At 39.7% G+C, this 27,189-nt stretch overlaps 1 protein-coding gene across 1 annotated transcript in view; it reads right to left on the reverse strand.

Annotated features, from left to right (window-relative positions):
• dnah2 (dynein, axonemal, heavy chain 2) overlaps nucleotides 1-27,189 on the reverse strand; it is a 66,001-nt gene that overhangs the window by 15,713 nt on the left and 23,099 nt on the right. The window contains exons 31-72 of the mRNA XM_032582808.1: nucleotides 25,679-25,771; nucleotides 24,753-24,878; nucleotides 24,512-24,622; nucleotides 24,236-24,436; nucleotides 23,264-23,370; nucleotides 22,763-22,952; nucleotides 22,485-22,665; nucleotides 22,261-22,388; nucleotides 21,199-21,351; nucleotides 20,939-21,064; nucleotides 20,131-20,349; nucleotides 19,127-19,244; nucleotides 17,806-17,942; nucleotides 16,990-17,127; nucleotides 16,721-16,879; nucleotides 16,488-16,640; nucleotides 15,945-16,036; nucleotides 15,662-15,857; nucleotides 14,370-14,594; nucleotides 14,135-14,239; nucleotides 13,225-13,413; nucleotides 13,059-13,144; nucleotides 11,833-11,963; nucleotides 11,560-11,709; nucleotides 10,656-10,823; nucleotides 10,287-10,447; nucleotides 10,006-10,145; nucleotides 7,732-7,864; nucleotides 7,497-7,636; nucleotides 6,856-7,066; nucleotides 6,655-6,771; nucleotides 6,429-6,570; nucleotides 5,601-5,770; nucleotides 5,380-5,496; nucleotides 5,138-5,302; nucleotides 4,554-4,676; nucleotides 4,298-4,446; nucleotides 1,826-1,892; nucleotides 1,384-1,534; nucleotides 1,157-1,305; nucleotides 925-1,058; nucleotides 88-232 (exon numbers count right to left, since the gene is read on the reverse strand). Coding sequence (XP_032438699.1) covers nucleotides 88-232; nucleotides 925-1,058; nucleotides 1,157-1,305; nucleotides 1,384-1,534; nucleotides 1,826-1,892; nucleotides 4,298-4,446; nucleotides 4,554-4,676; nucleotides 5,138-5,302; nucleotides 5,380-5,496; nucleotides 5,601-5,770; nucleotides 6,429-6,570; nucleotides 6,655-6,771; nucleotides 6,856-7,066; nucleotides 7,497-7,636; nucleotides 7,732-7,864; nucleotides 10,006-10,145; nucleotides 10,287-10,447; nucleotides 10,656-10,823; nucleotides 11,560-11,709; nucleotides 11,833-11,963; nucleotides 13,059-13,144; nucleotides 13,225-13,413; nucleotides 14,135-14,239; nucleotides 14,370-14,594; nucleotides 15,662-15,857; nucleotides 15,945-16,036; nucleotides 16,488-16,640; nucleotides 16,721-16,879; nucleotides 16,990-17,127; nucleotides 17,806-17,942; nucleotides 19,127-19,244; nucleotides 20,131-20,349; nucleotides 20,939-21,064; nucleotides 21,199-21,351; nucleotides 22,261-22,388; nucleotides 22,485-22,665; nucleotides 22,763-22,952; nucleotides 23,264-23,370; nucleotides 24,236-24,436; nucleotides 24,512-24,622; nucleotides 24,753-24,878; nucleotides 25,679-25,771 — 6,096 coding nt within the window. The remainder of the gene's footprint in view (nucleotides 1-87; nucleotides 233-924; nucleotides 1,059-1,156; nucleotides 1,306-1,383; nucleotides 1,535-1,825; nucleotides 1,893-4,297; nucleotides 4,447-4,553; nucleotides 4,677-5,137; nucleotides 5,303-5,379; nucleotides 5,497-5,600; nucleotides 5,771-6,428; nucleotides 6,571-6,654; nucleotides 6,772-6,855; nucleotides 7,067-7,496; nucleotides 7,637-7,731; nucleotides 7,865-10,005; nucleotides 10,146-10,286; nucleotides 10,448-10,655; nucleotides 10,824-11,559; nucleotides 11,710-11,832; nucleotides 11,964-13,058; nucleotides 13,145-13,224; nucleotides 13,414-14,134; nucleotides 14,240-14,369; nucleotides 14,595-15,661; nucleotides 15,858-15,944; nucleotides 16,037-16,487; nucleotides 16,641-16,720; nucleotides 16,880-16,989; nucleotides 17,128-17,805; nucleotides 17,943-19,126; nucleotides 19,245-20,130; nucleotides 20,350-20,938; nucleotides 21,065-21,198; nucleotides 21,352-22,260; nucleotides 22,389-22,484; nucleotides 22,666-22,762; nucleotides 22,953-23,263; nucleotides 23,371-24,235; nucleotides 24,437-24,511; nucleotides 24,623-24,752; nucleotides 24,879-25,678; nucleotides 25,772-27,189) is intronic.

Below are 27,189 nucleotides of genomic sequence, written 5' to 3' on the forward strand. Positions count from 1 at the left end.
GAATTGCTGCGTTTAATAGGAAAGCGTCTCATGCTGATGTCTCTGTTTGGGTTCTCCAGTATCTACAGTGACCCCTTCCCTCCTGACCTCTCTGGCTGAGTCGATCTTCTGCTCGGTCTGCTCGCTGGTCTCCAGCTGCTCTGTAACTTGGCTGGACGTCACCTTGGAGGTCTGCAGGGTGTTTACCAGCTGGACGTCGTCCAGCAGAGAGCCGCTGGCTTCGTTCAGGAGCCTGGTGGGATCAAACAAACGCAAGGGACATCAAAACTGCAGTAACAGTTTGCAATTTTTAAATAATTAATACAGCATCCTTCAAAATGATTGAACCTGATAGAAAAGAAAGACATGCAAAAAAGTTTACAAATATACAGACAGCCTTTCAACATGTCTTTTCTTATGCTTTCTTCTACGTGGCTCACCTTATAGTGAATCACTTCTCTGTATAATGAACCAGTGAGAAAATATTATTTACTGTTTAAATGCCATCTGATTTTTGTTTACAATGCCCTGTTATTTCTAAGAAACCAATGCACAGCATTCCAATTAAAATTTATTTAGGAAGTCAAAGATTACTTTCAAAATTCAAATGAAAGATTTGATCAGTCTTTAATTTCTTAAAATTAAAGATTGCATTTTGTTTCATAGTGAGATATTGCTGCAGTAAACTTTATATGAATTCATTTTAACACTTGTCAAATTTCTTTACCAAGGTCACTATTGTATTAGTGACCTTTGTCACTAAGACATTTATGCTCCTAAATTTATTTTTTTTACAATTTCATCCATCCAGCACATTGATGGATGGACAAAAAGATAGATGGATGGATGGATGGATGGTCGATAAGTGGACAGATGGATGGATAGACGGTTGATTTAGTGCTCTGTGTTCTGATGTAAAAACGTCAAAGAGTTGGCTGTACAAACCTGAGGATCTCATCCTCCAGGTCCTGCAGACTTTTTTTGCCAGCAGCAATGCTGATAACAAGTGAATCCTTCTGCTGCTCCAGTTCTGGACGCTCTTTACGTACCACAATCCCTAGCAACTGAGCCTCCAGACCCTGTGCAGCAAAAAAAAAAAAAACAGACAGGCGAACATGTTGAAACGGTGTCTGAAAGTGTGCACAGATGAGCTGGAGGAACATATTTTTCCACACACCTGCTCCTTGACAGCAAAGTTCACTATTGTGGTCTTTGAAGAAACCTCTGGGGAGTAGTGGGGGTTGGACAACTTGGTGGTGATGTAGAACCTGAAGTCTGGGTTGTATTCAATCTCCTTGTCACCCAGCTTCATCAGCAGATTGCCACCTGGGGAAAATAAACCCCACAAAATGTCACAAATCTGGCGTTTAAATAAGCTAAATGTGACGTTGTGTGTGTGCAGACCTATGCGAGTCAGAGACTTGTTGAGAATAGGGTTGAGGGACGGATCCAGATCCTCCTGGACATTCTGTAGCAAGACAGGATACCCAAACTGGATGGCAGTTTCCAGAACCCGAAGGTAGTCTGGCGTTTGAAGGTCTACTTGTTTTAGACCCTGGGCGAAAAGGAAAGAAAGTTATAAATTGCTTTTATACTATCAACACAACATACGAGTCATAATAAATTTTGGTGATCTAAAACAAAATGCCACAGATCAGTTCAAATAAATAAAATGTTGTTTTTGTTAAAGGTGTTTTGTGGCACTAGAAGCCTTTATTTACATGAATCAGACAGGAAATGAGCAGAGAGAGGGGAGAAAAGGTCCAAAGGTTGTTAGGAATCCCACTGACGGAGCAGGATGAGAAAGGTAAGAACACAGCAGAAAGCAGTGCAGAGTCACTCTTACCGCTTCCATTTCCATATTTTTGATCCACTTCATAGCCTGGCCTTGAGGGTCGACTATCAGTGGCCATCTTAAAAGAGGAGAAGTTATTTAGGTCACACTGAAGAGTAGATGATAAAGTCATGGTGAAAGTTGTGGTAGTGACCTAAATGTTATGCTAAATAAATGGTCAGAAAGTATCAACCTTTAAGGAGCTGTTAAAAGTACTTTTCATTCAGCTCACATTTCTGTATCAAAATGGGTTTTTATTGGTCTGATGCAATGTTCTAATCGTAAACCTTTAAGTTACACATGTATAAGTTATGTATACATTTTTTGACTTTAGGCATTCCATAGATTGCAAAACACACCGTGTTCCAAATTATTATGCAAGTGATATTTTCTGAGATTTTCCTAAATAGTCAATACAAATGATGGTCAGTATAATTTTCAAGTCATAAACTATTACAGTATAAATCAAATTTTAATGAACAAAGCTCCCCATGAGAACAGTATTTAAAAAAAACAACAAAACAACAACCTCAAAATGCACTGTTCTAAATTATTATGCACAGCAAATTTTCTAAACATTTTATGGATTATAAAGAACTGCAAACGGTCATTCTTTGAATGTGCATCATTAAGTGGTCACGTACTAAAATCAAAAGCTATTTCAATCAAAAACATCTTAACAGACCGAGTTACATGTTACCATAGGACCCCTTCTTTGATATCACCTGCACAATTCTTGCATCCATTGAACTTGTGAGTTTGTGGAACGTTTCTGCTTGAATTTCTTTGCAGGATGTCAGAAAACCTTCCCAGAGCTGCTGTTTTGATATGAATTGGATTCCACCCTCAGATCTTCTGCTTGAGGAAACTCCAAAGGTTCTTAATAGGGTTGAGGTCAGAGGAGGATGGTGACCACACCATGAGTTTCTCCCCTTTCATGCTCATAGCAGCCAATGACACAGTGGTATGCAGCATGAGATGGTGCATTGTCATGCATGAAGATGATTTTGCTAAGGAAGGTACGGCTCTTCTTTTTGAACCATGAAAGAAAGTGATCAGTCAGAAAGTCCATATACTTTGCTGAGGTCATTTTCACACCTTCAGGGACTCTGAAGGGGCCAACCAATGATTCTCTCCCCATGATTTAGGCCCAAATAATGACTCCACCACCTCCTTGCTGACGTCACAACTGCGTTGGAAGGTGGTGGTCATCCACCACCAATCCACTACTGCGTCCATCTGGACCATCCAGGGTTGCACAGCAGTCATCAGTGAACAAGTCTGTTTGAAAATTAATTTTCATGTAAGGCTGGGCCCACTGCGACCGTTTCTGCTTGTGAGCTCTGGTTAGGGGAGGTCGAATAGTAGGTTCATGCACCACAAGCCTCTGGAGGATCCTCCACCTTGAGGTTCCAGAGGCACCAGCAGCTTCAAATAACTGTTTGCTGCTTTGTAAGGGCATTTTAACAGCTGCTCTCTTGATCCGATGAATTTGTCTAACAGAAACCTTCCTCATTATACCTTTATCTGTACAAACCCATCTTTGTTCTGAATCAGCCACAAATCTCTTCACAGTACAATGACGCTTCAGTTTTTGTTAAATATCTAATGTTTTCATACCTTGTCATACGGCACTACATTATCTGATGATTTTCGTCAGCAGAGAGATTCTTTCTCTTTCCCATATTGCTTGAAACCTGTGGGCTGCTTAATAATGTGGAGCATCCTCCTTTAATTGAGCTCACCAGATAAACTAATCAACCAGCTCTCTGAAATTAATTATAGTTATTCAAAGAGCCCTGACACACAATACCATCTATATATTTAATAGCACGACAAAATTTTTTATCTTTATGACACTTAAAACCAATTTGCATAAAAATTTGGAACACCGTGTACTCTGAAAATAATGTAGAAATTTTCACAATAAGAATTAAGACTGCAAAGCTTGCAAAGTACAATCCTAACTGAACTGATTTTTTGTGTGTTTTTTTTGGCTTTGACTCCAACATGTTAATTTTAATTAATTCATTAATTACATGAAATTTAGAAAATTGTAACACAATTAGTTGTGTGTGTGTTTTTACTTACTGATTTTTTAAAATCTTATTTGTTTTTGTGTTTGTTTTTTTTACTTAAAAAGGTTCACATGCTTCTGGTACTCCTGTAAATCTGATGCAAAAACAATAGCGATGAAAGACAAACCGCTTCTTTTGGCCCACTGGAGGTTAAAACAACCTGTTCTTTAACATCTTTAAAATATTTAATTTTATGCTCTATTCTTGAAAGTTTTTTTATATTTCTTTTGTACTTCAGCGAATTTTATGATGTTTTAATTGTCTGCACACTTTAATATTTTTTCATATACTGTACACGAGTGTGGTTCTTAGTCAGGTTTCCTTCTAAAAATGTACTTTAGAAGGACTTCTTAGTAAAATAATAAGGAAAAATTAAACAACTCTTCAGCTTGCTGTGTGTCCCTACCTGTTCCCGCGGGTGATGATAATTCCATTCTCAGTGGAGAACGCGTCAGATGGCAGACCCTGAATATTCCAGTTTCTCACCACTGTTGGTTTGGACAGAAATACAGCAAAACTGAATCCTGGGGTGCAGTGGATCTCTGAAGCCAGAACCTGAGCCGAGCACACGGACAGAAAGAGAGAGAGAAATCACATTTATTCTCTGTGAATTAGTGTAAAAGCTGTTGAAGTCTCATGTCAAAGTGGAGCGTTGTTTTGACCTCTTTCATCCAGATGCCGAGCAGCGAGTCTCTGTAATTGGACAGGAAGGGCCCCATGTAGGACAAGAAGGACGAAGCGAGCAGGCAGTCTCCAACAAGGAATGCCATGTTTCTCTCAAGACCCTGCAGCACACCCACTGATCATGATCATGAGTTCTCCCGTGTCTGAATGTTGGTTTATAACAAACAGTTTAAAGTAGCACCAAAGCCAGACAGCAAACTAAAAAGGCTAGGATAAAACATCAAGTACTAGCTTTGTGAATGAATTAAACTTACAGATTGCCCTCATCTGCACTCACACTTTATGGCAAGTGTTCCTTTGAGTTTTGCATATGTGTGGACATATTTCATTTAACTTGAGAGTGAGATTAAAAGATGGATGGGTTTTTTTTATTCAGTGTATGTAAACATCTTGTTTCAACTGTATGTCTGTCTGACACTGTGCTTAAATAACTCAAACTTATGAGTGCCTATGGGTGAAATGGTTAGACAGGAGCTTTTTATGACCCCAGCAGTCTGCTGAAATATGCATCTACATCCTAATCTAACTCTTGCACTTGAACATCTTGAAATGTAAGGCTTACAGTCACTCTCTCATGCCAGCGGACCCTTTCCCCAGCCAGTCCTGTCACCAGTTTGTCGGCTCGGTCCAGTTTCAACTCCATCTCCTGAGATTTGACTCTCAAACTCTCCTTCATAGCCAGCTTCTCGGCATGTTGCTTTTGCAGTGCATTCAGCTTATCCGCCACCTGCGCCCCCAAAAGCACTGATTGTAGCATCACTTTGAAATGTGTAAGAGAGAAAAGAAAGCCACCATTATTTATACCTCTTGTAGTTTTCTCATAGCATCGTCCAGAGCAGCTTCTTTTTCTGCTAAAGCGGCCATTGCAGTGTTCAGCAACGCCCGCTTTGGTTCAACCTCCCGGTATATTCGTCCGTACACCTGGAGAGTTCATTTTAATGTGTGATGATTGGTTGACTTATTATTCTGCCATAGCTATAAACCGCTCTGTGCATGGTGTTCTGTGAGGATAAACACCCTCTTACCTCCATGGCTCGGACCCACATGCAGAGGGACTTGGCAGCCAGTGACACTTTCCCAATGATCTCTGGCTGGAAGTCCACCTGCCTGCAGTATTGGCCGATCCTCTTCAGAACACGGTCCGTTATGTTATCCTTGTCATAGTTGACCAATGTTTTGATGAAGTTGGGCTCGCCTGCCAGAAACAGTTTAAGGTCACTTTACGTGCCTTCCAAAGTACATTTACAAACTTCTAGTGTGAAAGGCAATAAAACAAAGCAATAAAATAAAACCAACTTTCATTGCAGCGGTGTAATTTCACACTTAAATATTGTAAACCTTTTAACCCCTTAGTGCCTATTTATGGTTTTATGCAAATTACTTATTTTGCTCTCAAAAAATGAATGTAAATAAAGTACAGTTTTGATATCAGTCCAGCACATAAGACACATAAATTGAGGTATTTAGTGTGCAAATCAGCCAAGTCGGGTCTAATTCTGACCACTAGATGGCAGCAAAATGCTTCCAATGTTATCCTTGGTGCGTGTTGAATAACAGGCATTAATTTGAGTGCATTTAATCAGTGGGGGAAAATCTGCATATATAAGTATTAGGTCCAAATTCTGGCTGCATATATTTCTCATTCTGGGAACTTTTTAATTCAATGACAAAATAAACTTGGAAGACAAGTATCTCCAAGTTTTAGGGTGAAATTCTGTGATAAGACTTACATTTTAATAGTTCTGAGTTTTTCTGTTCAGTAGTTCATTATTTTCAGTCTTTTAAACAAACATATACTACTTTGTTAATACAGGACTCATTTTCCAAGCATGTCAGCTGTTGTTTTCTCTCACCAAGCTGTCTCTTGGCTTCAGCCCAGGTCGGCTCTTTGCCAAGAAGGGTCATGACAGCTTGCATGACGGTCTCCACCAGCACTGGAGGACGGCCGTAAGACTTGATCTCTGTCATGTCCTTCTTGTTTAGAGATTCCAGGGCCTGAGAGTAAGGAATGAGAAATGAGTGGCAGTGAAAGAAGAAATAAAGTCAAAGCTGTAAATGTGATGGAAGACAAACGGCTACCTTCAGGGCCTCTTCGAGAGCAGGCATGGCTTTGTCCAGCTCCCTTTGTGCATTTTGAGCCATGGCTTTACACTGTAGCTCCTCTGCTCGAATCCTCTCGCTTTTCTCACTCACCATCTGAACAAAACAGAGCCGATGACTTCATCCATTTTGTTTTGTTTCTTTTGTAAGTATTCACTGACACATCTTCATCACACTTACCTTCTGCTGTTCATCAGCCTCACTCTTTTGCTTCAAAATGACAGCTAGGTACTGGTCACACTGCCTCTGGAACTCCACCAACTCCTCCCTGGCCTCCTCCAGCTCCACAGTCATGGCCTCTACTTTCTCCCGGGTGTCGTTGATTTTGAAAAGGCCGTTTCGCAGTTTGCTCACCTGCTCCCCCAACTCACTGCGCTTCTCCCCCAACAGTCTGGAGAGAAACAAATAGGAAAAAAAACCATCTGCAATCTCTCCCCATGAGTCTTTCACTCGTGGGGGATTACGTTTGCGGATTAAAAAAATTACGATGTACAGTTATGGATAAAAAACAATAAAGCAACCAAGAACATTACACATCATAGATGTTTGCTTGTTGACATTTGTCTCCGCTTTCTTGTGGCCCCACCAGAGGATTTCAGTCAATTTGGGGTCTGGACCTTTTACTTAATCAGCAGCATCTGGCTGATATGTTTTCTTTCTAGATAATCTTGTGGATGCAGATGGGTGCAATTAGTGTTTATCATAACTGTATGCATAATGTACACACTCAAAAGGCACATTTATGATCCATATAAGAATCAGCTAGTTGAGTCTTTTGGTGTTTAGTGTGGACATACAAGTGAGAGTGAGTAACTGCATACTTTTTATATCCAGACACTAGCTCCAAGTAGTTGGTGGGTGTTACATAATTATATCTCTTCAGATCCACCTTCATCATCTGGGAGACGTTTTCCACGGACTGGTGAGTGGTCACAAATATACTGGCGACCTTCCTGTGGATCTACGACATTCAACAGCACATATGAAGACAGCCCAAAAGCAGATATCAAAGTGAGAAAAAAGAAGAGTGTGTATTTGTATCCGTCTGTCGTTTACCCCCTCAGCAGAGCCCAGATCCAGTCCATCCAGGTACCTCTCAGCCACTTCCAGCAGGGCGTCTTTGGGCCATTCAGAAAACCAGTCAATGGTGGTGCAGTTTACTATCGCTGGGAACTGCAGGATGCGGTTTCTGTTAGGAGACAGTCATAAATGTTTATGTAGCGACAGGATGTGTGAAAGAGTGTTGGCTGAAGAGCAGAGATGCAGCGGACAGAAACAGACGATTGGCACGGACTGGTCACCGGCCAGTCAGAAACTCAAAAATTGGATCTGAAAATTACCGGGAAACCGATGACGAAACTCCTGACTTTTACTGAAGGGAGAAAACGCAAAGTGAGATATTTTCAGTATGTATTTAAAAGTCAGTGGAAATAGAAATGATGTCAGCAGCTGTCAGTTTGATGTCAGTTTAAAAGGAAATTTTACATTTCTATGACATGTTGAGAGATGTGTTTGTAAGTCATTCAGGCAGCAACAGAACTGAAGACTTCAGCAGAACATGAAGGCAAAATGTAATGACGTCAACCTTCCACACATACATTTCTCCACATTGCCGCCATAATAAAGGGTTATATGTTTTTCTAGTTAATTCCATTTGAGTTTTCTCCAGTTTTTCATTAAAAAAAATCCCTCGACAAAAATACAGAAATCAGTTTTTTTTAATATCTCAGTAGCAAATACGACCACCAGTCACAAAGTTGCTGTAATAAAACAAAGATTTGCAACAGGAGAAGCAACTAAAGAAACTAACTTGTCAAAGTAACCAGTTGTCATCAGCTTTTTCAGAAATCCATTAATACTAGGAGTAGAATCACAAAGAAACAAAACAGGTTTACTTTATTCTAGTTAGCTGGTTGTATTCTATTTTGTTAAGATTTTAAACTATCATTTACATTTTTTAAAGAAAACAAATACGTTTTTAAAATAGCTTCCGATTCTCTGATTATATTTAAAAATAAAACCAATATAAAAGCCAGTTGCTGAATTGGTGTTTTAGTTTTAATAGAATGAAACCACATTTTTACTCACTCAAAGTTGTCAGATTATATGTCTGCCTGTCCTTTACTGAGAGAAAATGCATTATACCCTTTTTTCATCCACAAAACTACATTTAGTTGGAGGGGTTAATAACATAGGCAAGCTGTTACTAGAATGCCACACAAGCTTCAAACAAACCAATGCTGGCCCTTCCCACGGTGAGGGGAAGCAAAGTGTACTGTGTGGTACAACAGGTCACACAGAGAGTGGTGATTAGCCGTGGCAATGTGAAAGTGCCAGAGCTGCCAGTCCAATTAGCAGTAGCATGTATGGCCATCGTCCTGTGGGGCACAAACGCCACAGGGGGGAGAAGTGTTTTTTCTACGAACAGTGGTGTTTGCCGTAACAACAAGTCTCCTCTCTGCAAATTCACTCCTGTGAGTTTATTTGCTCCTGTTGACTCAAAGTTGCTCTGTGTTCTCTCTGTATTTCTGACCAACATGAAAAAATAATCATCACTGTAATGCATTGTCTTTGACTGAATTCCAAGTACTCTTGTGATTGCTTGGGAAACATTTTAAATCATTATTTTGTCTCTTAGTTTTAAGGGAGGTAATTAGTTCTTAATTTTGACTTTAGTGCAGATGGGCACCGAGGAGCAATCTGCTTTAATGACAGATGTGAAATGTGCAGAAGGAGAAATAACTTTCTGGAGGAACGGATCAGAATTTCTAAGTGGCTGACAGGTCGCCACGTGCTGATCCTCTTCTGTAGCTTTCTACACATTTTTATTGTGAAATTTTAACAGTTTTAAACACATGTCTAAAGTGATCAATCATATAGGAAGAAATCAAGATAGAAAAGAAGAAAGAAAGAGCAAAAGAGAGAAATAAAGGAAGAAGTTGAGGAATGAAAGAAGGAACAGAGGGAATGAAGGAAGGAATGGAAGAAAGAAAAAGATAGAAAGGAAGGAAGGTGGAAGGAAGCGTGACGGTTACAGAGGAATAAAAAAAGAATTTAAGGTAAGAAGGAAGGAACATACAAAAGAAGGAATGAAGGAAGGATTGAAGGAAGAAAATAAAACATGAAGACAGGCAGTAAGTAAGGAATAGAAAAGAAAGGATGAAGAATAAAAACAAAAACATAAGGAAGTGGACCATTTCCATGAGAGCTCATAATTGTTGTGAATGGTAATTGTTGTACTTGGACAAAACTTCGACTTCTTGTTTTCAACCTTTATTACCTCAAAACAGATATGCTGTGAATGCATTCCCAGTCGTATATAAGACTCACCTGAAGGGTTCTCCCACTGGGCTCATGCAGAGAACTATATGCAGGTTGTTCCTGACTCGCTCGATCAGGTAGCTGAACAGTGAATCAGGAGTCTCCACCACGTTGTCTTTCTTGGCAGACTCTGACAGGGCGTTACACACCTACAAAAAACAAAACAAACACTAGAGCTGATTAATATGAGGCATACAGTCAGCTGACTCAACTTACACTGAGATGTGTTGTATTGGAATTGTTAATGAAATTGACAGATGCTAGAGGGAAGGCGAGAAGACAACACAGACCTCTACAAACTCATCTGACTTGTAGAGGTTGGGAACTTCCCCAGAGCTCAGGATGTTGTTGATGTCCTCCAGGAAGGATTCATCGACAATCTGCGTGTCATTGAAGAGAAACACTGTAGGCTTGTTGTCCACCCCAGCTAACCGGTAGAGCTTCTTGATGTCTGAAATTAAACACAAACACATCAGAAACATCAGAGACATATGGGCGGTTTCCCAGGGCAGCATAAGGGACGAGGTAACTTAAACACGCAATGCTGAAAGGTAGATAAGCAGCTAATGAGGAGTGGGCCTTCCTATGTTGAGGTGGAAGGAGGGGCTTGTTGATTAAATAACAACCACTTTAAGGTAAAGTTGTTGGCTTGGTCTTACCCTCTCTGAACTCTTGCTTGCGGTATTGTTTGGTCACTTCCACCTGGAACACTTCATATTCACAGATGAAGGCAGCCAGCTTAGAGAGACTCTGTCTACCGGAGCCCCCAATACCAATAAGAAGCATGTTGCCTCTCAACTGGCTGATCACACGTACAACACGGGTTACTGTGGAGGAAAGAGGCTATAGATTCATCAAGGCTTCCAACTAGTTCACATGTTGACAACCAGAATTGTTGAGGTAATGTAGCAGGGGAAGGGAATAATCAAAAGCAACAGTGATACAAACACATTATTAAAATAGTTTTGGTACAAACATATATGTCTCTGCTGGTTCACTAGTTTTTATTTTTCCCTCTCTTAGATAGATGGTGCATTTACATAAATTTGAACGTCTACAATTTCTCAACATATAAACATTTGCCTGTTGCTGGATTTTTTTTGTACAGCGTATCTAAAGCATTTGAAAGAAATTGAAGCTTGGAAAGCTGAAATACCAAGGGGCAATGCTACTTGACCTGCTTCTTGGTTGGAGTTTGCAAGGCAGCCAATCCAGAAGCACCTTTTATTTTCCTTGAAGCTGACTGGCTGTACCCCCAAGAGCAGGGATAAGGTAGATGTTTACTTTTATCATAGTGCCAAAACAGTTTCCACTGTTAATGCATATTAAGGTATACTATATAAAAATAGGCAGTTATAAGCACTTCTCAGTAAGTTCAAATATTTGTGGATTTCAGCTATTTGTGGGCAACTGTGGTTCCCTAACCCAGCCAGAGTTTATTCATATCTAAAGCCCAAAGACATCTACAAAAAATGTACTTTGTTTCAATGTTTAAGCTTTTGACATTGAACTGAATAATAACTTGGAAAGCTCAGATATTGCGAGTTGTGTTTTCAGATGTACTGTGTTCGATGGCGTCTCTGAAGAGCACCAGGTCCATGTGAACAACTCCAGGTGTCTGGTTGTAATCAGAAAGCTGGTTTTCCATGAACTTCTTCAGATTCTTCATATCCACAATGTCTTCATATCCACCAGCGCTACCCATAAAATCACCTGATCAGCACAAACAAAAAAAACAAAAAACATTGTAAACATTCTTCATAATCTTACCTGTGCTATAATTTGAATTGAACGCGTAATAAAAGTTATTTTGGGTAGTATTTGTGATGAAGATACCAAATACTGGTGAATGTTTGGTCGGACAGATGCCGTGGAAAGTGAGATTGAAGAGGGAGGCCAGTTTTTCCTCCAGGAGAGTTATGAATGTATTTGCGTCAGTTTGGTTTACGAGTCGATCCGAGAACACCCTGAAAGCAAACACTGAATGAAATTCTTTTGTACACACACGTTAAGAAGATTGCATTAGTGGACGGTGAACAATGAATTTAATACCATTACTTTTTTATTTTTCCTGAGCACAAATTGTGGTCACATTAAATAACGTTCTATATGTAAATGAACATCTGCTGCAATCCTTGAGAACAAAGTTTAGCCACTTCAAGCAGAAAAGAGTTGCCAATATTTCCCCAGAAGGACAGAACCTGGGCATGCTGGTACACAAGCATCTGCTTCCACTTAATCTTCACTCTCCCCCTTCTGACATTTTATGTGCATCCCATGTGATGTCATTTAATTATGTAAGTTGCCTTTTTACTGGAAATATGAGAAATGGATTCATGGTTGCTTCCTGGACTGATATGAAAAAATAAACGGAAAATGTGTGGAGACAAGGATGATCTTCTCCTTACTCAGGACCAATCTGCGCACATTATTGATCAAAAAAGGTTAATAAAAGTTTTGTTGGCAAAAACGGGTGCGGGGAGGGAGGTGTGAAATTTTCATAACATGAAAACATGTAAAAGCTTTTTAAATCAATTCCACCAGGATTTTGTGATTGTTTTTGTTATTAACCACTGATTGTGTGGTACTACTTTGAAAATTGTGTGTTGCTACTTTGAAAATATTTGCTAGAAATTTTGCATTTTGTTCCCTCATTAAACCACTTCCAAAATTTAAAGATAGAATATAAAAAAGAAAAATGACATTTTATTCTTTAAAGATCTTAAATGCCTCAATTTTTGTCACTCGCCATATCAATCACGGACTGTAACTTGGCATCAAGTAAAGTTGAGAAAGCAAAGTGGTAGAAGTAAGAAATACTGCCACCTGTAGGTGAGAGTTAGCAGTTACTTAAACCCGATGATTTTGCGGAAAATCTGCATTAAACTCACAATTATGCATTAGCACGAATTATGGGGATCTGCAGATTTTGAATGACTTTAGACAACTGCAGAATTGCGAAAAACTAGAGGGAAATGAACATGAACTAACTTATATAGAGACTGCATTTTTTTATTTGTATGGGTTTAACTCACGACAACCTTGAGAGATGTTCAGTTTACCTGAAGCACTCGTGGATCCACAGTCTGATGATGTCATTATGAGTATCTTGGTACTCCGGGTGAGCCCTAAGCAAACCCTGAAAAACCTAGAGATAAAAACAGATATTTTAGAAGGACAATCCTGAAAAACCTGTGTGAATCATTTTCCAGCCTGTTCTGTGTGTACCTTTGAGATATCTCTGAGGTTGAAGAGGTAGTGTGTCTTGGCTGGAGTGGGAAGAAAGGATGCTGTGACAGAGTTGTACAGTTCCAAAGTGGCCTGAGTCACAGAGTCTCCAATAGGCTTCACCTCCTCCCTAAAGACTTGTAGCTTCTGGTTGAGCATGGTGCTGAAGATGCTCTTTATCTGGGACTCCTGCATGCAGAGATGTCAAAAATAAAAATTGCTAAAGGAACAAAAGAAAAAGAAAAAACCTGGCAAGAACATACAACTATTTGCAGCACTTAGCGGAAGTGCTAGGCTAATGTTAGCATGTTTCCTTACTGTTTTGATATGACTTGTTGATTATTCAGCTTGTAACATATATTGGTGCAATTCCAGTTAAATGTGAATAGACACGACTGGTGTAAAAAGTTTGTTATGGTTTATAAACTTTGTCATAAATGTCAACTTTTATTGACTAGTATTTATTTCGGTTGCCATCTGCTATCTCTATCACACAGACAGCAGTCTGTCTGGGCACAACTAAACACAAAGCAACGGCCAATACCGCTCTTACTTAGTGAAAATCAGTGAAGGAGTTCAAAAACACTTGGGTTAATGATAAAAACCCTGATACCTTAAGTCAAATACACAAAAAATGTACAAATGTTATGATATCCCCAATTTGTGGAATTTTAAAATAGAAATTGTAGGGTGTTAAGAGACTGCCGGCATCTTCTAATATTTCAGAATCTGATATTGTCATATTTCCTTTACTGTGTTCACACAAAATTGTAATAAAATAATATACAACATATAACTGTTGGTATTATGAAAGCAAAAGAAAAACATTGTACAGTGGGTGCTAATCTCTTTGAGAATACAACTCAAGTGCTTTGTTCTTTATTTTTATATGGAGACGAGCAGAACTTACACTTGGAAAAGTCATATTGATGAGGTTGAAACTACTTTGAAATCGAGCAGAGATCTGAGTCCTTCCTCCACCAGGAGGTCCCATGGATGCCAGCAAGAACATGTCCTGACACAGATAAACTGAGAATTAGACGTCCGGTATTATTCCATAACATCAATGAAACAATACCGTAAGCCCTGACTGTGTATTGGACCACAGACCTCAGTTCTACTTTCCTCAACAGATCACTTCTCACCTTGACACACTTTGGTGTCTGCTTTTGGCGGTCGTACCAGAAGCCGTAGTCAATCCAAAAACGCAGCAGCTCCAGCGGCGGCTGGGAGCCAAACGTGTCGTGGGCCGGCATGTTGAGGTCGTCCAGAAAGCACAGCATCTGCTTCCCGCCTATCGGGAAATACATGCCTTTGGTTCTCTTCTCTGTTCGGCTCTCTATGATGGCCTGGATGTTGTTGGAGGATATCTGGGTACAAAATAAATAACACATTACAAGCTGTTGTTAGTCAGTCTTCTTCAGTAGTGAATACCTAAAATCAAAAAAATCCCACATGACACTGATTTCTGCAGAGCAGTAGCTGCTGACTAGCTGCAAACATCCAACAGATTGTCATAAAACAAAGGCCATACAATAAGTCAGTAGGATAAAAAAAAAATCTGATTATTTGTTAATTAAAATAGTTCATACTTAGTTTGTGATTAAGTGGATAAAAAAAAATCACAACATTTTGGGTGATTTAAATTTCTTTATATTTTCTTGGCAGTACATTTGAGCTGACAATTTTGACCCGCATGACAAAAAGCTTGGATACCCCTGTCTTAGATCAAAGAATATTTGTGTGTTAGAACGACCTAGTCAAAGTCCAAACCTCAATACAACCGTGGCAGAAGATTTGCAACTGTAATTTCAGAAAAAAAGTGCTTTTATCATGATAAAATGTAATGGTTCAGATTGTGTAAATGAAAATAAAATGTAAAATAAAACAGATGTGCTCTGTTAGAATCTCTTCTGTCCAGGCGAGCTGCCAGTGAAAAGCTGGTGGTGACAGTGATGGACGGGACAGGAGGGCTGTAAGAGTGCATGATAATAACTGTAATAGCCGTAAAGGTGTGTGATGGTTATAAGTACCCCTCATCATTGCAGCCCTTCATCAGAGCCGTCTAGTAATACTGTGCCCACTGGTGGGACCTTGGCACAATGTATGACTTTTACTGAAATTGTGATGTTGCTTAGATGGAGCATATTAACATCTATGTGGCAGGATGCAGGCGGATGCACTCATGCACACTGAAACATGCAGGAGTACGGGTAATATCTGTCATCAGTCATTTTTAAAGCCTCTCACTTTGCAGGTGAAGGTGGATCAGCTTTCTGTGTGACGCGGCACACACACCTCACATGTGCAGGTGTTACAAATCACCCAGATAATGTGTGGGTTAGGGTAAGAGTGTCAGGCATAAATTAGCATTCACATTAAATCTAAAACAGAAATCTAAAGACTTACTTGAAACAATATTTTAAAAAACACCAACCTGGGCAGACATGTTGATAGTGAGAGCAGTCCACCTTTTGCTTAAGCCCTGCAGGACGTTCTGGGCCACAGAGGTTTTTCCAGTGCCAACCGGTCCAGTGAGCAGCACCGGGTGCTGCTTCAACACCAGAGCCTGGACCAGCAAGTTATAGCGAACTGTGTCCACGGTAGGTACTATAATCTTATAGAATGGAGCACTGCAGAGAGGATGTATGGAAGCCCTTTATTATTGTAAAAGTAAAGGAAGCAGAGCGTAGGCACAAAGAGGAGCACAAGATACTTACGAAGGATCGTAGCGCCAGCCCTTCGGAAGCTGCTCTTCAAAAGGTATCCAGGATCTACTTTTTGGATCCACATAGAACTCATAAATTGTGTCCTAAAAGAGTTCATATTGAAAGAGTTATAGGTGTGAGGACATCATAAAATGACCTGTTGTCTCTCAGGCTCTAAGACAAGCTTCCTGCAAGCTTCAGTAAATAAAATTTTTGTTTTTTTAAAGACATTTTATGATGTAAAGACAGGTTTAGACTCGTGTAGAAGTAGATGACATTTGTTCATGGAGGTCTGTTTACTGGCTGGTATCAGAACTACAGTACAAGGAACGACTGAATGCCCCCATATATATCAGAGCAGCAAACGGACAGATCCTGGCTAACAAACTCTTAACTCCCTTTTAAAGGTGTAGATATTTTTAAATTTAACAATATATTTAGCAAACATGACACGTATTTTTGGAAGGAGCAGACGTCTGTACACCAGTACAGGAAAAACCATAAATGAAGCTTAAATCACAACTTTGTGACCTAAAACTTGACCCCTCACAAGACCTTGACAGGGAAGGTGATGTCTATGGATCGTATGAAGTTGTCCACTTTCTTCCGTCCGTCCTCGTCTACAGAGGCGCAGATGGACCAGATGAGGCTGAAGGTGAACCAGAGCTCCACCACTCTCTCCAGGTTCTCCGTATCTGAAGGATTCACCTGAAAAATAAAAGAAACTTTTAACACTTCTTTACAAATGCCAGAGTATTATTTACAACCCTACTACAAGACAGAAGTACCCCATTGCTGGGTGTGGCCAGAGCGTCGTAGAGCCGGCAGAGAGACGTGACGCCGTTGAGCTCAGTTACGGGGATCAACTCTTTGCAGTTGGCCTTCTTAAAATTCAAAGTGACCTCCAAAAATTTATTGAAGGAAGTTTTCAAATGCTCCATTTCAGCCTGTAAAAACGAAATCCAACAAAAAAAAACGATTACCAGGTCAGGAAAGGGCCTAATAATCATATAGATTTTTAAAGTCCTGTGTTAGACGTTAAAGATTAAAGTGGTACTGTGTCATGCTTTTCCAGCCAGGACTGGACGAATGGCTTCCATCCAAGATCAACGTAGTCGTTGTAGACCATTCCACAGCGGGACACAGTAGCTGGAGAGGCCATTGCCAGGTTCTCCACTTCAAACAGAAGAGACACCTTGGACAAAATAAATACCACAAATGTTTCTTTGTACTTTCTCATACGTTGTCCATTTGTCTGAAGAAAAATACATAATTTGGCTCAGTAATTGGATTGATTGATCTGATCTTAAGAACATTTTTCCTTTTCATTGATTTAAACAAGAGCATCATCATGAAGAAAGAAGCCAAACCATCAGCTTCGCGTGTGGGTGACACAGGTTGCTACGATCGGTAGTAGCCACACAGGCACACCCGCCAGAAAGAAACAGTCTGCTTTTAGACTGAAAATGTGTGCTCTTGGATTATGGCAGAAAAAATCCTCCATACAAACCAAACTTGTCTTGTTTCTGTTCTGTTAGAATTATCAACAGTATTTCTGTTTGCTAAAAGCCACAATAATGAGACAAAAATATGCCAGAGATTTATTCATTAATGTCTTCACAATCAGACGTTTACATACAGAATGGACACTGACAAATACTGAGGAAATATACGTAAACTTCTGATTTTAAAAACCATAATTTAATCAACTGTGGCATTTAGAAATAGAAATCCTTTTGGTAATTCTAACTGACATAAGACAAGAGAAGATTGGTTTTATTTAACTTCAGTGAGGAAAAAACGTAAACATCTGTATTTGTCCAATGTGTGGATGAAGGTAAACTCTTTCATTGCTTTCCACTGATGTTCTCACCTGCTCAGGCATTGAGATTCTCTCTCCGTTTATGAGAGTGAGCACCTTGTTGTCATCCATGACAGAGTTCATACTCTCAATCCACAGGGTGTCCACAGGCCCATCGAACAGGATCCACTTCTCATCAGGCGTCTCCTCTTAGGTGGAAAAACACAGTGTGGCAGACAATGAAGTTACTTGCAGCAAACAACTTGATGAACTTTGGTGAACTGCAAGCTAAGATTGGTGGGTTGAGCTAAAGTGAGATTAGTACTAAAGTGGATTTTTGGCAGCGTACACCCACTCACAAACTCACTCACTCATGTCTGTAGAGCTGTCTGCAGCATGTTGGAGATTGACTGACCACAGCCTCTCCACAGACACCAGACTACCTTTAACAGTTGTCTGATAATGCGCTAATCTGTCAATAGCAGAGCTAATTTTTTATTTAGCACTTTAGCATTTTTGAAAAATTTGAAAATGCTTGTAGCTTCTCCAAGATTATTTTATAAATTCTAAAGCATTAAATTACTTAGTTGCTTTGTACATTTTTAGTTGAATAAAGTTTGGCACCTATGTTGAAGTTTTACTTATTAACTGTTAAGGTGAACAATAACAAACTTGACCCCATTGAGGACGATATACCATGTTGTAACACGTTGTGTCATTGACACCCGATGAGCATCAACAAGGTTGAATTTAGCATTAGCTTCTGCCAACTACCATGTTGGTGTAGTGTTTTAGCGATAGCAGAACTAATGTTTATGATTAGTGTTTTAGGTGTAGTGCAGATAACTTTTTATTCAGCGGTGCCCGTCACTGCCCTTTAATCATTTAGGAAATAACTGCTGTGTGAAAATGCTCATAAGATATTTTACTTCCAATAAGACCCAGAAGATTGAGAAGAAAAGTATTCTGCCATCTTTTTTTTTCTGCAAGGGATTTTTGTTGATCAAAAATTGCAAAGACAGTACATGAAGGGTCAGTGAATCACCAACAATAATAAATGATAAATTAATCAACCTTGAGAGCAGCTGCTGAGCGGCACATTTTCCCAGAGAAAGCTTCAAAGCAGCAGTTTACACTGAGTTAGACAGATCTTTTCTGATTATTTGAGCTACATTTGTTGCACCTGTGGACATGAATCTTTACACATTTGGTCTTCCATCTGATGTCACGACTACAAAAACGCTCTTCTATTCAACAAATGGCCTCTGCCATATGATACACTGATCCAGTTCAGCTGGAGTTTAGAGGTGAGATCTGGGTGTTCTTTCATTATGTATTCTGTGTAGGTGTGGGTGTGGGTGTGTGTGGGGGGGTATTTTTCTGATAGATGTACCTGCACAGGCTGTTCTCATGAGGGACGACAGCACTCCGTCAGACCACTCGTTAGTAGAAAGGTCAGTTTCTCCGTACAGCTCCCCGAGACTCATCGACTTTGGATTCAGGGGATAGATCTGTGGAGAATTGGAAAACAATAATAAACCTGCACAAGTTAAGATTAATAGTGACTATCAGCTTCACATTCTAAAGTAAACTAAAAACATCAGAATCAGTGATATTGGCCAAGGTTGTATGCACAAACAAGAAATTTGACATTGGTTTTCAGGCCCAACATTAAGGCAAATGAATAACACTAATTATCCCTTCATCATTTGTAGTAATTTAAGCATTTTGCAAGTGTTAAGCAGTTAAATTAACTTTCTATGGTAAGACCCAATTATTATTTTAGCTGATCACTTTTAGAGAAGCATGCTTTATAGTAAACAAACTAACGATAAAGCAAATGACAAATTACACTATTTACATCTGCAAATACATTTGTAGACTGCTGGCCTAAAACCGGACCAGACTTTGGCAGAGGGTTGCTGCTTTATGTGATTAAACACTAATCAGTTCCTGTGTGTTCACAATATTTTTAAATGTTGTTTAAATTGGCAGAACTATGGTTTGGCATATCAACAACAAAACAAAAAAGCAGTGGTAATAAAAAAATGAATTTTCTTTTGTGATAGCAGCTTAGATTTTACCTTGATACGGATGAATGTTTTTATTGTTCAAACATTTCAAGATTTCAGTGTGTTCATTTTTTCACTTATGCCTAATTTATTTGGAGGGTGGAGGGGAAGGAAGGCAGCGTTGCATCTGCCGTTTAATGATATTACTTCTGGAAATATAGAATAAATTCAAAATCTGTGAATATTACATGTTTATGTTAGTCTCAGAGTTCAATCTGCAGGTTTCTACTTGAGACTCTGCTCCTCTCTTCTAAGTCACAAAATGAAATCTGTGTTAAGACCTTATTAATTTACGATTGAGAATATGCAAATACTGAAAACTTACATGAACTATCTCAAAGTCGGGTTCTCCTTTCTGGTTCAGAGCTGTGAGGGACTGCTGCAGGATTTTCCAGGTGATAGTCTTGGCGCTGCCCGTCTTGCCAACCAGCATGGTGGAGTGCCGGGAGTTTTTGGTCTCGTAAAGTTGGATGACTTTAGTCACTGTAAAAGGAGTGACCTGCAGACCAACCCGCCGTAACTCCGTCTCGATAGCTACCTTCAACTACAGTAAAAGAAAATCATATTTTCCAATTACTTAATGCACCCCCAGGCTCTAACAGGCTGCACTGAAAACACTAAAAACTCTTCTATGGTGACACCATTACTGAGTGAAGAACACTAAAAGTTAGTTATGTTCTGCAACATTTAGGTCCAATGAAGAAAGACTAAGCTTTTCAGAAGATAACAGAAAGGCTGAACATTTTATTAAGTTGTTGCTAAATCCATTTGAGCCCTTAAATGTCTGCCAGAGAACTTGCTGAAATATCAAATTTAGGCAACTAATTGGAACTCTTAGAGTAAAGCTAAGCTTAAATTGAAAAACACAACACAAAGGGGTAAGGGCATCTTAAAATGTCAACTTCTGATCACATTAGAAAAACCTAACTTTATTAAAATAGTGTGACTTGTTATCTTTTTATACCGGAGTCCTTGAAAATAAATTAGCTAAACTTATAAATAAAACTTATCCCAAGTGGGCCTCAAAATTCTAAAACAAATGTATTTCTTTAGATAAAAATGTGGTCTTGATTACAACCAACTCACTGCTTTGTATTATAGATGACAGATTAAAGTTAATATGAACTGCATACCGTGACATATTCTATAACAGGTGTCTCCACAGCAGGGAACAAGTCCTGGACGATGCCATTAAACAGTGGAAGATCTGCAGAGGTCAGTTTAGCAATATTCATGTCCTTCATGGCCATCAGAAGAATCTGAGGACAGACATACAAAGAGACATCCATTTTATTTCTGCTTTATTACTTTGGTTATTTACCTGCATCTTTCAAACTTACATGAATCCATAATTTGCGACAACCTGGGCACAAGGTTTCAGAGAGAGACTTACTTCTTCATCTGCGATGTTGGGGGATTGACGCCGTTTCTTCCCAGCGAAGCGAAGCAAAGAGGTGAGAGCGCGGAGACCAAAATCATAATGATCCTGTTTGGAGAGCTGCTGAACTGCCAGGTAGTAGAGTGTGAATACCTTCTTAGCCAGGAGCTAGTAGTTAGACACAAATAACAGAGACATTAAATAACATGGTAAGTCTGTCTTGTGTGGAAAAGAAGATAATTTATTTTACAAGCAGTTAATCTGCTGTTTTTACTTCATTAATGCTTCTTTTGCATGCAGAAGCTATGAGGTATTCACAGTTTAATGTGCCTACATATCATCTAAACTAACTAAAATGTTTTAAATGAGTCTGCATCATGGACATATTGTATAAGATATTATCTTCTTTAATAAATGTGCTTCATTTGTCAGTGTAGTGTCCATATTACTTTTCAACATTTTCTCGCATTACAACCACTAATTTTAGTGTATCTTCTGTGATAGATCAACAAGTCGTAGTGCATAATTGTGAAGTGGGAGGAAAATGAAACATGGTTTTCCAAATCCTTTAGCACAAAAACAGCTGAAAATGGTAAGTTATCTATAGAATGATAACTCCAAAGAAAATCCTAGACAACTTATCACTGGCTTTCTACATAGGATTCAACTGTGTGTTATTTAATCTTAGTATAAATCCAGCTGGGTCTCAGGGCTTTATAAGCCTCATTAAAAGCAATAACATAGCAAAAAAAACCACCTCATCTTTGTGCCAAACGTTTCATTGAAAAACAACAACTCAAGCTAATTCATTTTTGAAATTAAAATAATTTGTTTTCAAAATGTTAAACTCTGCAATTGTATGGTCAGTGGAAACGCAGTTAATGTAGCCATGGTAACCTGACACAGAATGAATGTCACCTTCTGAACCTAATGGGTTTGCTTGCGCTGGCAGGACATTAGTGCTATTTACTTTGTTAATGAGATGCTAAAAATCGTACAAAAAACAGGCAAAAACGTAGCTGAAATGGTATTTAACACAATTTCCCTATAGTTTTTAGAATCACATAAGTACAGTACCTTACAGTTGTCGAAACCTTCTCCAAACAGCAGGATTTCAGCGATCAGAGTAGAGTCCGGCACCACCATGGAGATAGGTCTGAACATGGACTTCAGGTTGTCAGGAAGCTCAGTGCGACCAGCATACCCTAAAAATTTCGAAGAGTTTTTATTTCTTTGCTAGGTAGAGAAGTCTCAAACAAGTAAAATCCTGATTGTTCCTTTCCAAAGCTCTGTAGACCTACCGGGATTCATGGTGATGAAGATGCCACACGTTGGAACCAGACGGATCGTATGCCCTTCAAACAGGAACTTAGACTTCCCAGCTGTGAGGGCAGACAGGATGGAAAGAATCTGCTGGGCGACCACTGACAGCACCTCGATGTTGATGCGGTTGAACTCATCGAAGCATCCCCACGCACCGGTCTGCTCAGAGTAAACGGAAACTAAACTTACTTTCCCCACTAAAATCTCAACTTTTTACAAAAATACAACTTATAAGTGGATTTTAAATTTCCCTGACCTGAGCCAGGCCGGAGAACATGCGACCCATTGATTTGTAATCCAGTCCTTCAGAGCAGTTCACGACAATGACGTACATTCCCAGGGATTTGCCCAAGTCCTTAACAGTCTCTGTCTTCCCTGTGCCGGCTGGGCCTTTCGGAGAGCCGCCCCGGTGGAGATGGAGAGCCGTGGTCAGAGTCATGTAACACCTGGACACGATCAAACACTGACATTTACAACGCAAGACACAGAGAAGCTCCACAGAACACAAAACAGGAGAAATGCAACCTGCTGGAATGTCAAAATTTAAGCACAAGACTATTTTGTCTGTTTCATGTTGTATCATTGCTGCGCATTGTAACAGTGGAAGCGGTGATGGCTTAAAAAAATCCTTAAACAACACAGCATAACATCAGAGAGATATTATGCAGGAATATTTAATTTAAGACACTAATCTAACTGCAAGTCTTCCTAAACTCATTCTAGCTAATTATGTTATGGGTGTGACGTTAACTGTGACCTGTCAGTGAGTGGAGTGATGACCAGCCGTCCAGAGTTTCCAAGGTACTCATAGCAGTATTTAAACTGTGTGTTGGTCTGTCGGATGATGCATTCAGTCAAATCAGCCTAAGAATGAAAACACACACATTTAAATTCATGTTTTCTTATTCTGTCTCAGCACATATGGTAACTCTGCCGCTCAATGTTTGGTAGAGGTGGAGTGGTTACATGGGCTGCTTGCTTACTTATTCCCAAACTTTATGAGTTTTTTAAGTAAAACCTTAAATTTTTCAACCTGTCATGTTATGCATCACATCCTGCCTCTGGTGACGAAGATCTACCCATTTTTTTCTCCAGTGAATTGGAACGTCACAGGCCCAATGTATATCTTGTGAAACATTTTCTAGAGAAAGCGATTGTTCCAACTATAAATATAGAAATCTTTAGATCTGTTTTCTTCATACAACCAGATATTGCTTAAGGAAAAGTTAAGAGGAGGTATAGGAGGAGGTATTATGTATTTTCAGGCACACAGTGCCATTTTATAGAACAGTCAAGTTACTTTGTTACGTTCAGTTGTTATAAAAATACTGTACATATCAAACATCAATTTGACACCTTGAAATTGACTAACTGCTGCTGCCACTAGTCTCTTTGAGGTAGATAAAATTATATCTACCTTACCAGACCAGTTTATGGTTGAACATTTTTTGCCACAGAGAGCTTTTACATCCATCCATAGAGTGCCAGTTTGTTAAGTCTCCAGGCTACACCTCCTAGTGATAATTTCTCTTGACTTCCTTCTCCTCATTGTATCACTCACATATAAATCATAACTTTATGAAGTAAATTGGAGTTGGAGACTTTTCTATCACTACTTTTGTTGTGGGTGGAGATTCCTTTTTCATTGATTACTCGAGTTTGTCATTTCAAGCGTCATCATCATTCTTCGGAGTAGTCTGATTTGTACTGCTTGCTTTTCTTGTCTCACCTTGTCCTTGTCCTTTTCCCAGTACAGTCGCAACTGGCAGAGCCACTCGAACGCGTTGACGTCACTGCAGCCAGTCTTGGCCAACTTATCGATAACATCCCGAGCGTGAACCTCCACCGTGACGAGCGCCACCACCTTCAGACGCAGGATTTTTGGGAGTTCCTCACGTATCATCTCTGAGTAGTTTTGCAGCATAGAGACCTGAGGAATATGCAAACATCCAGGTAAGATGTGCGCAAAGTATATATAAAGCCTAAATTTGGCTTCACCCGACACCTGTTTCTTCTTCAGTGACTTTAGGGAGGATTTGTTTGCTCTCTCCTTGCTGACGTTGAGAGCTCTGGTGACCTCACTCGTCCACTTGATCTGGCTCGCTGTAATTACAATCTAAGACGGGAAGGAAACTTGTTTAAAACATTGGGTGCTTTATGGGAGATTCTAAAGACTGCTGTTAATCAGAGGTATGAGAGCTGAAGATGCAGAAGGACAGGCTGAAAGAAGCTCGACATAAACTCACCTGTCCTGGCCAGTCTTTGACCCATTTCTCTCTTGTTCCTGTTATCTTTTTCATATCAATAAGGCAGTCGTTCAGATGCGCCTTCAGAGTATTCTGCATGAGCCTCTCAACATCACAAAGCCAAATCTAAAGTTGGACAATGACAATCACCAGGAGTAGCAAATCAAATCAAATCAAATTTTATTTGTATAGCACATTTCAGCAGCAAGGCATTTCAAAGTGCTTTACATCATATCAAACACAGAAACACAATGCAACATAGAATCAACAATCAAATCACGACATCAAGTCAGGTTCCATCAATAAATTTGTAATTGATTACGTTTCAAATACAATCCTAAACAGGTGGGTTTTTAGTCAAGTTTGCATCCATAGAAGGTTTACCTGTTACACTCCTACTGTGTTATATTGAACAAAATACCTATTGCTATTTTTATTCCCACTCACGCTCACAATCACACAGTTTAAAACGATGTAGACAGCATTTTAATGGGCTTCTGACACAAGGCTCCGTACACCTCTTTCACGGAAAGATAAAAAGACCTCTTTCATGGAAAGAGGTGTACGCGCCTGTACCAGTGGCACAGGCGCTCATGTTGCGTTTGAAGGCGGGTCGGAAAAACAGGTTAGGACATGTTAACAACGGATTAAACAGTTTTAACTGCTGATAAAAGTGACAGAGGACACAGATATGGGAAGTGCAGAAGCCTCTACTGTATCAAATTGACATAGAAATAACAGAGCGTTGGCCATTCTAAGGTAAAAACAACAAGCAGCTTCCAGTCCAGGGGAGGTGGTGGGGGTAGGGGGGCAGCTGACTCTGTGGGCGAGCAATGTCCCCCAATGCCCGCTCATGCCGCCTGGCCTGATACCACTACAAAAAATCCAAAAAGCAAATTGAAATGATTGAACCCGGCTGTGTTTACCTCCACTGGTTTGTCCAGCTGCTGGGATTTGTTGAACAAAATGAACTCGCCATCAGCTGAAAACATCCCATCAGCTCTTACAGATTTATTTGTCTGTGAAACATATGAAGGAAACAATAGCAGTTTCTGCGTTAAAAAGAGAATCATTTTGATATGAATTTATGTGACATCAAACACTGTGGTTTTGAAATATTATAGAAATCAAAGAGTTTTTTCCCTCTAGAAAATTGCTGCCAGGGCAAATGACCAAGAATTTGAAAAAGTCTGTTCTATCCACCTTATTCCTGCTACTTCCGGCGCCCACCGGAAGTAGCAGTATTTCACTGTAATTTGTAGGATTTTTTGCTAATCTATATTCATTATACAAGTTACATCTCTCTTGTCGGTTATAGTACAATATTTAGTTAAACTTGTTCACGGACACACCGTCTGCTATCAGAGAGCTGCTCAGTACAGAGGATCATAATTATAAGTTTAATCACGGGGAGCGACAGGAACACGAACATTACGTGTTGTTACGGAATGACCGTGAATTGGCAGCGCTGCTAGCAGCTCATTTCTCTGAAGAACTGACAGTAATAAAGACGAGAAAAGCAGCGAAACTGGTCAGAGTTCTGAGCTGCCGTTCTGCACCGACAGTGTAAAACACCAGAACTACATAACATTAGCTTGGTGTGACGTGAATTTTATTTTTCGTTTGTATTTAAAAAATAATAAAAGTTCATGATCTGAGTCTTTATCATTATGTTTGGGCCAGGAACATTTTTATAAGACAAAATAAAATATCTGGGTTCATTTAGTCCATCACATCCAGAATCTCGAGGTTCTCCGTTGCTGAATGTCGCTGCGAATCAGCGAAGAAATGACCGCAGCTGCTGCGCTCCAGACCGTAATACAGAGAATCTCCCCACTGGACTAGAACCGAACCGAATCACACATTAATCACCTGTTATAGAGAGCAAATTGCCACTGGAAAGTGTCTGCCCTTGCGGAGCTCAGGTAACTGCTGTGCTGTTCGTGGCTGTACTTTAATAATCAGACCAAGTCTAATTTGTGGCAGCAACAGGTGTGTCTACCGACAGATAGGGAAACAAAGAAAATTTGGCTAAAAAATCTAAACTTGAACAGAGAACACAAAATGCTTTATGTGTGCTCATTTCATTGTGTGGACAGAAAGCCAAGGGAAGAAAACCCGCATCTGCATCCGAAGCAACTGTGTCAGTGAAGTAGCTAACTATGCTAGTGCGGGTTATTTGCGGGCCTTTCTTCAAGTCGCCATGCCTCCCCGCATTAGCTGTAGGTAGCGGTAAAACAATATTGCCACGTTTAAGCTGTGATAGCTGGAGTTCCCACATATTTTATAGACTAAAGCCTCTGTGGAAAGCAGGTTAGCGAGTTGCTAACATGTAAACAAATGGCGGTTCCGGTTAGCGGCGGAAGTCGCGCCCCTAAATCACGCAAAGCCTCATGGGGGCTAGAAATAAGGTGGATACCGTCACATTTATGAAATC

This window comes from Xiphophorus hellerii, chromosome 14 (assembly GCF_003331165.1).
Source record: "Xiphophorus hellerii strain 12219 chromosome 14, Xiphophorus_hellerii-4.1, whole genome shotgun sequence".
Classification (NCBI taxonomy): Eukaryota; Metazoa; Chordata; class Actinopteri; order Cyprinodontiformes; family Poeciliidae; genus Xiphophorus; species Xiphophorus hellerii.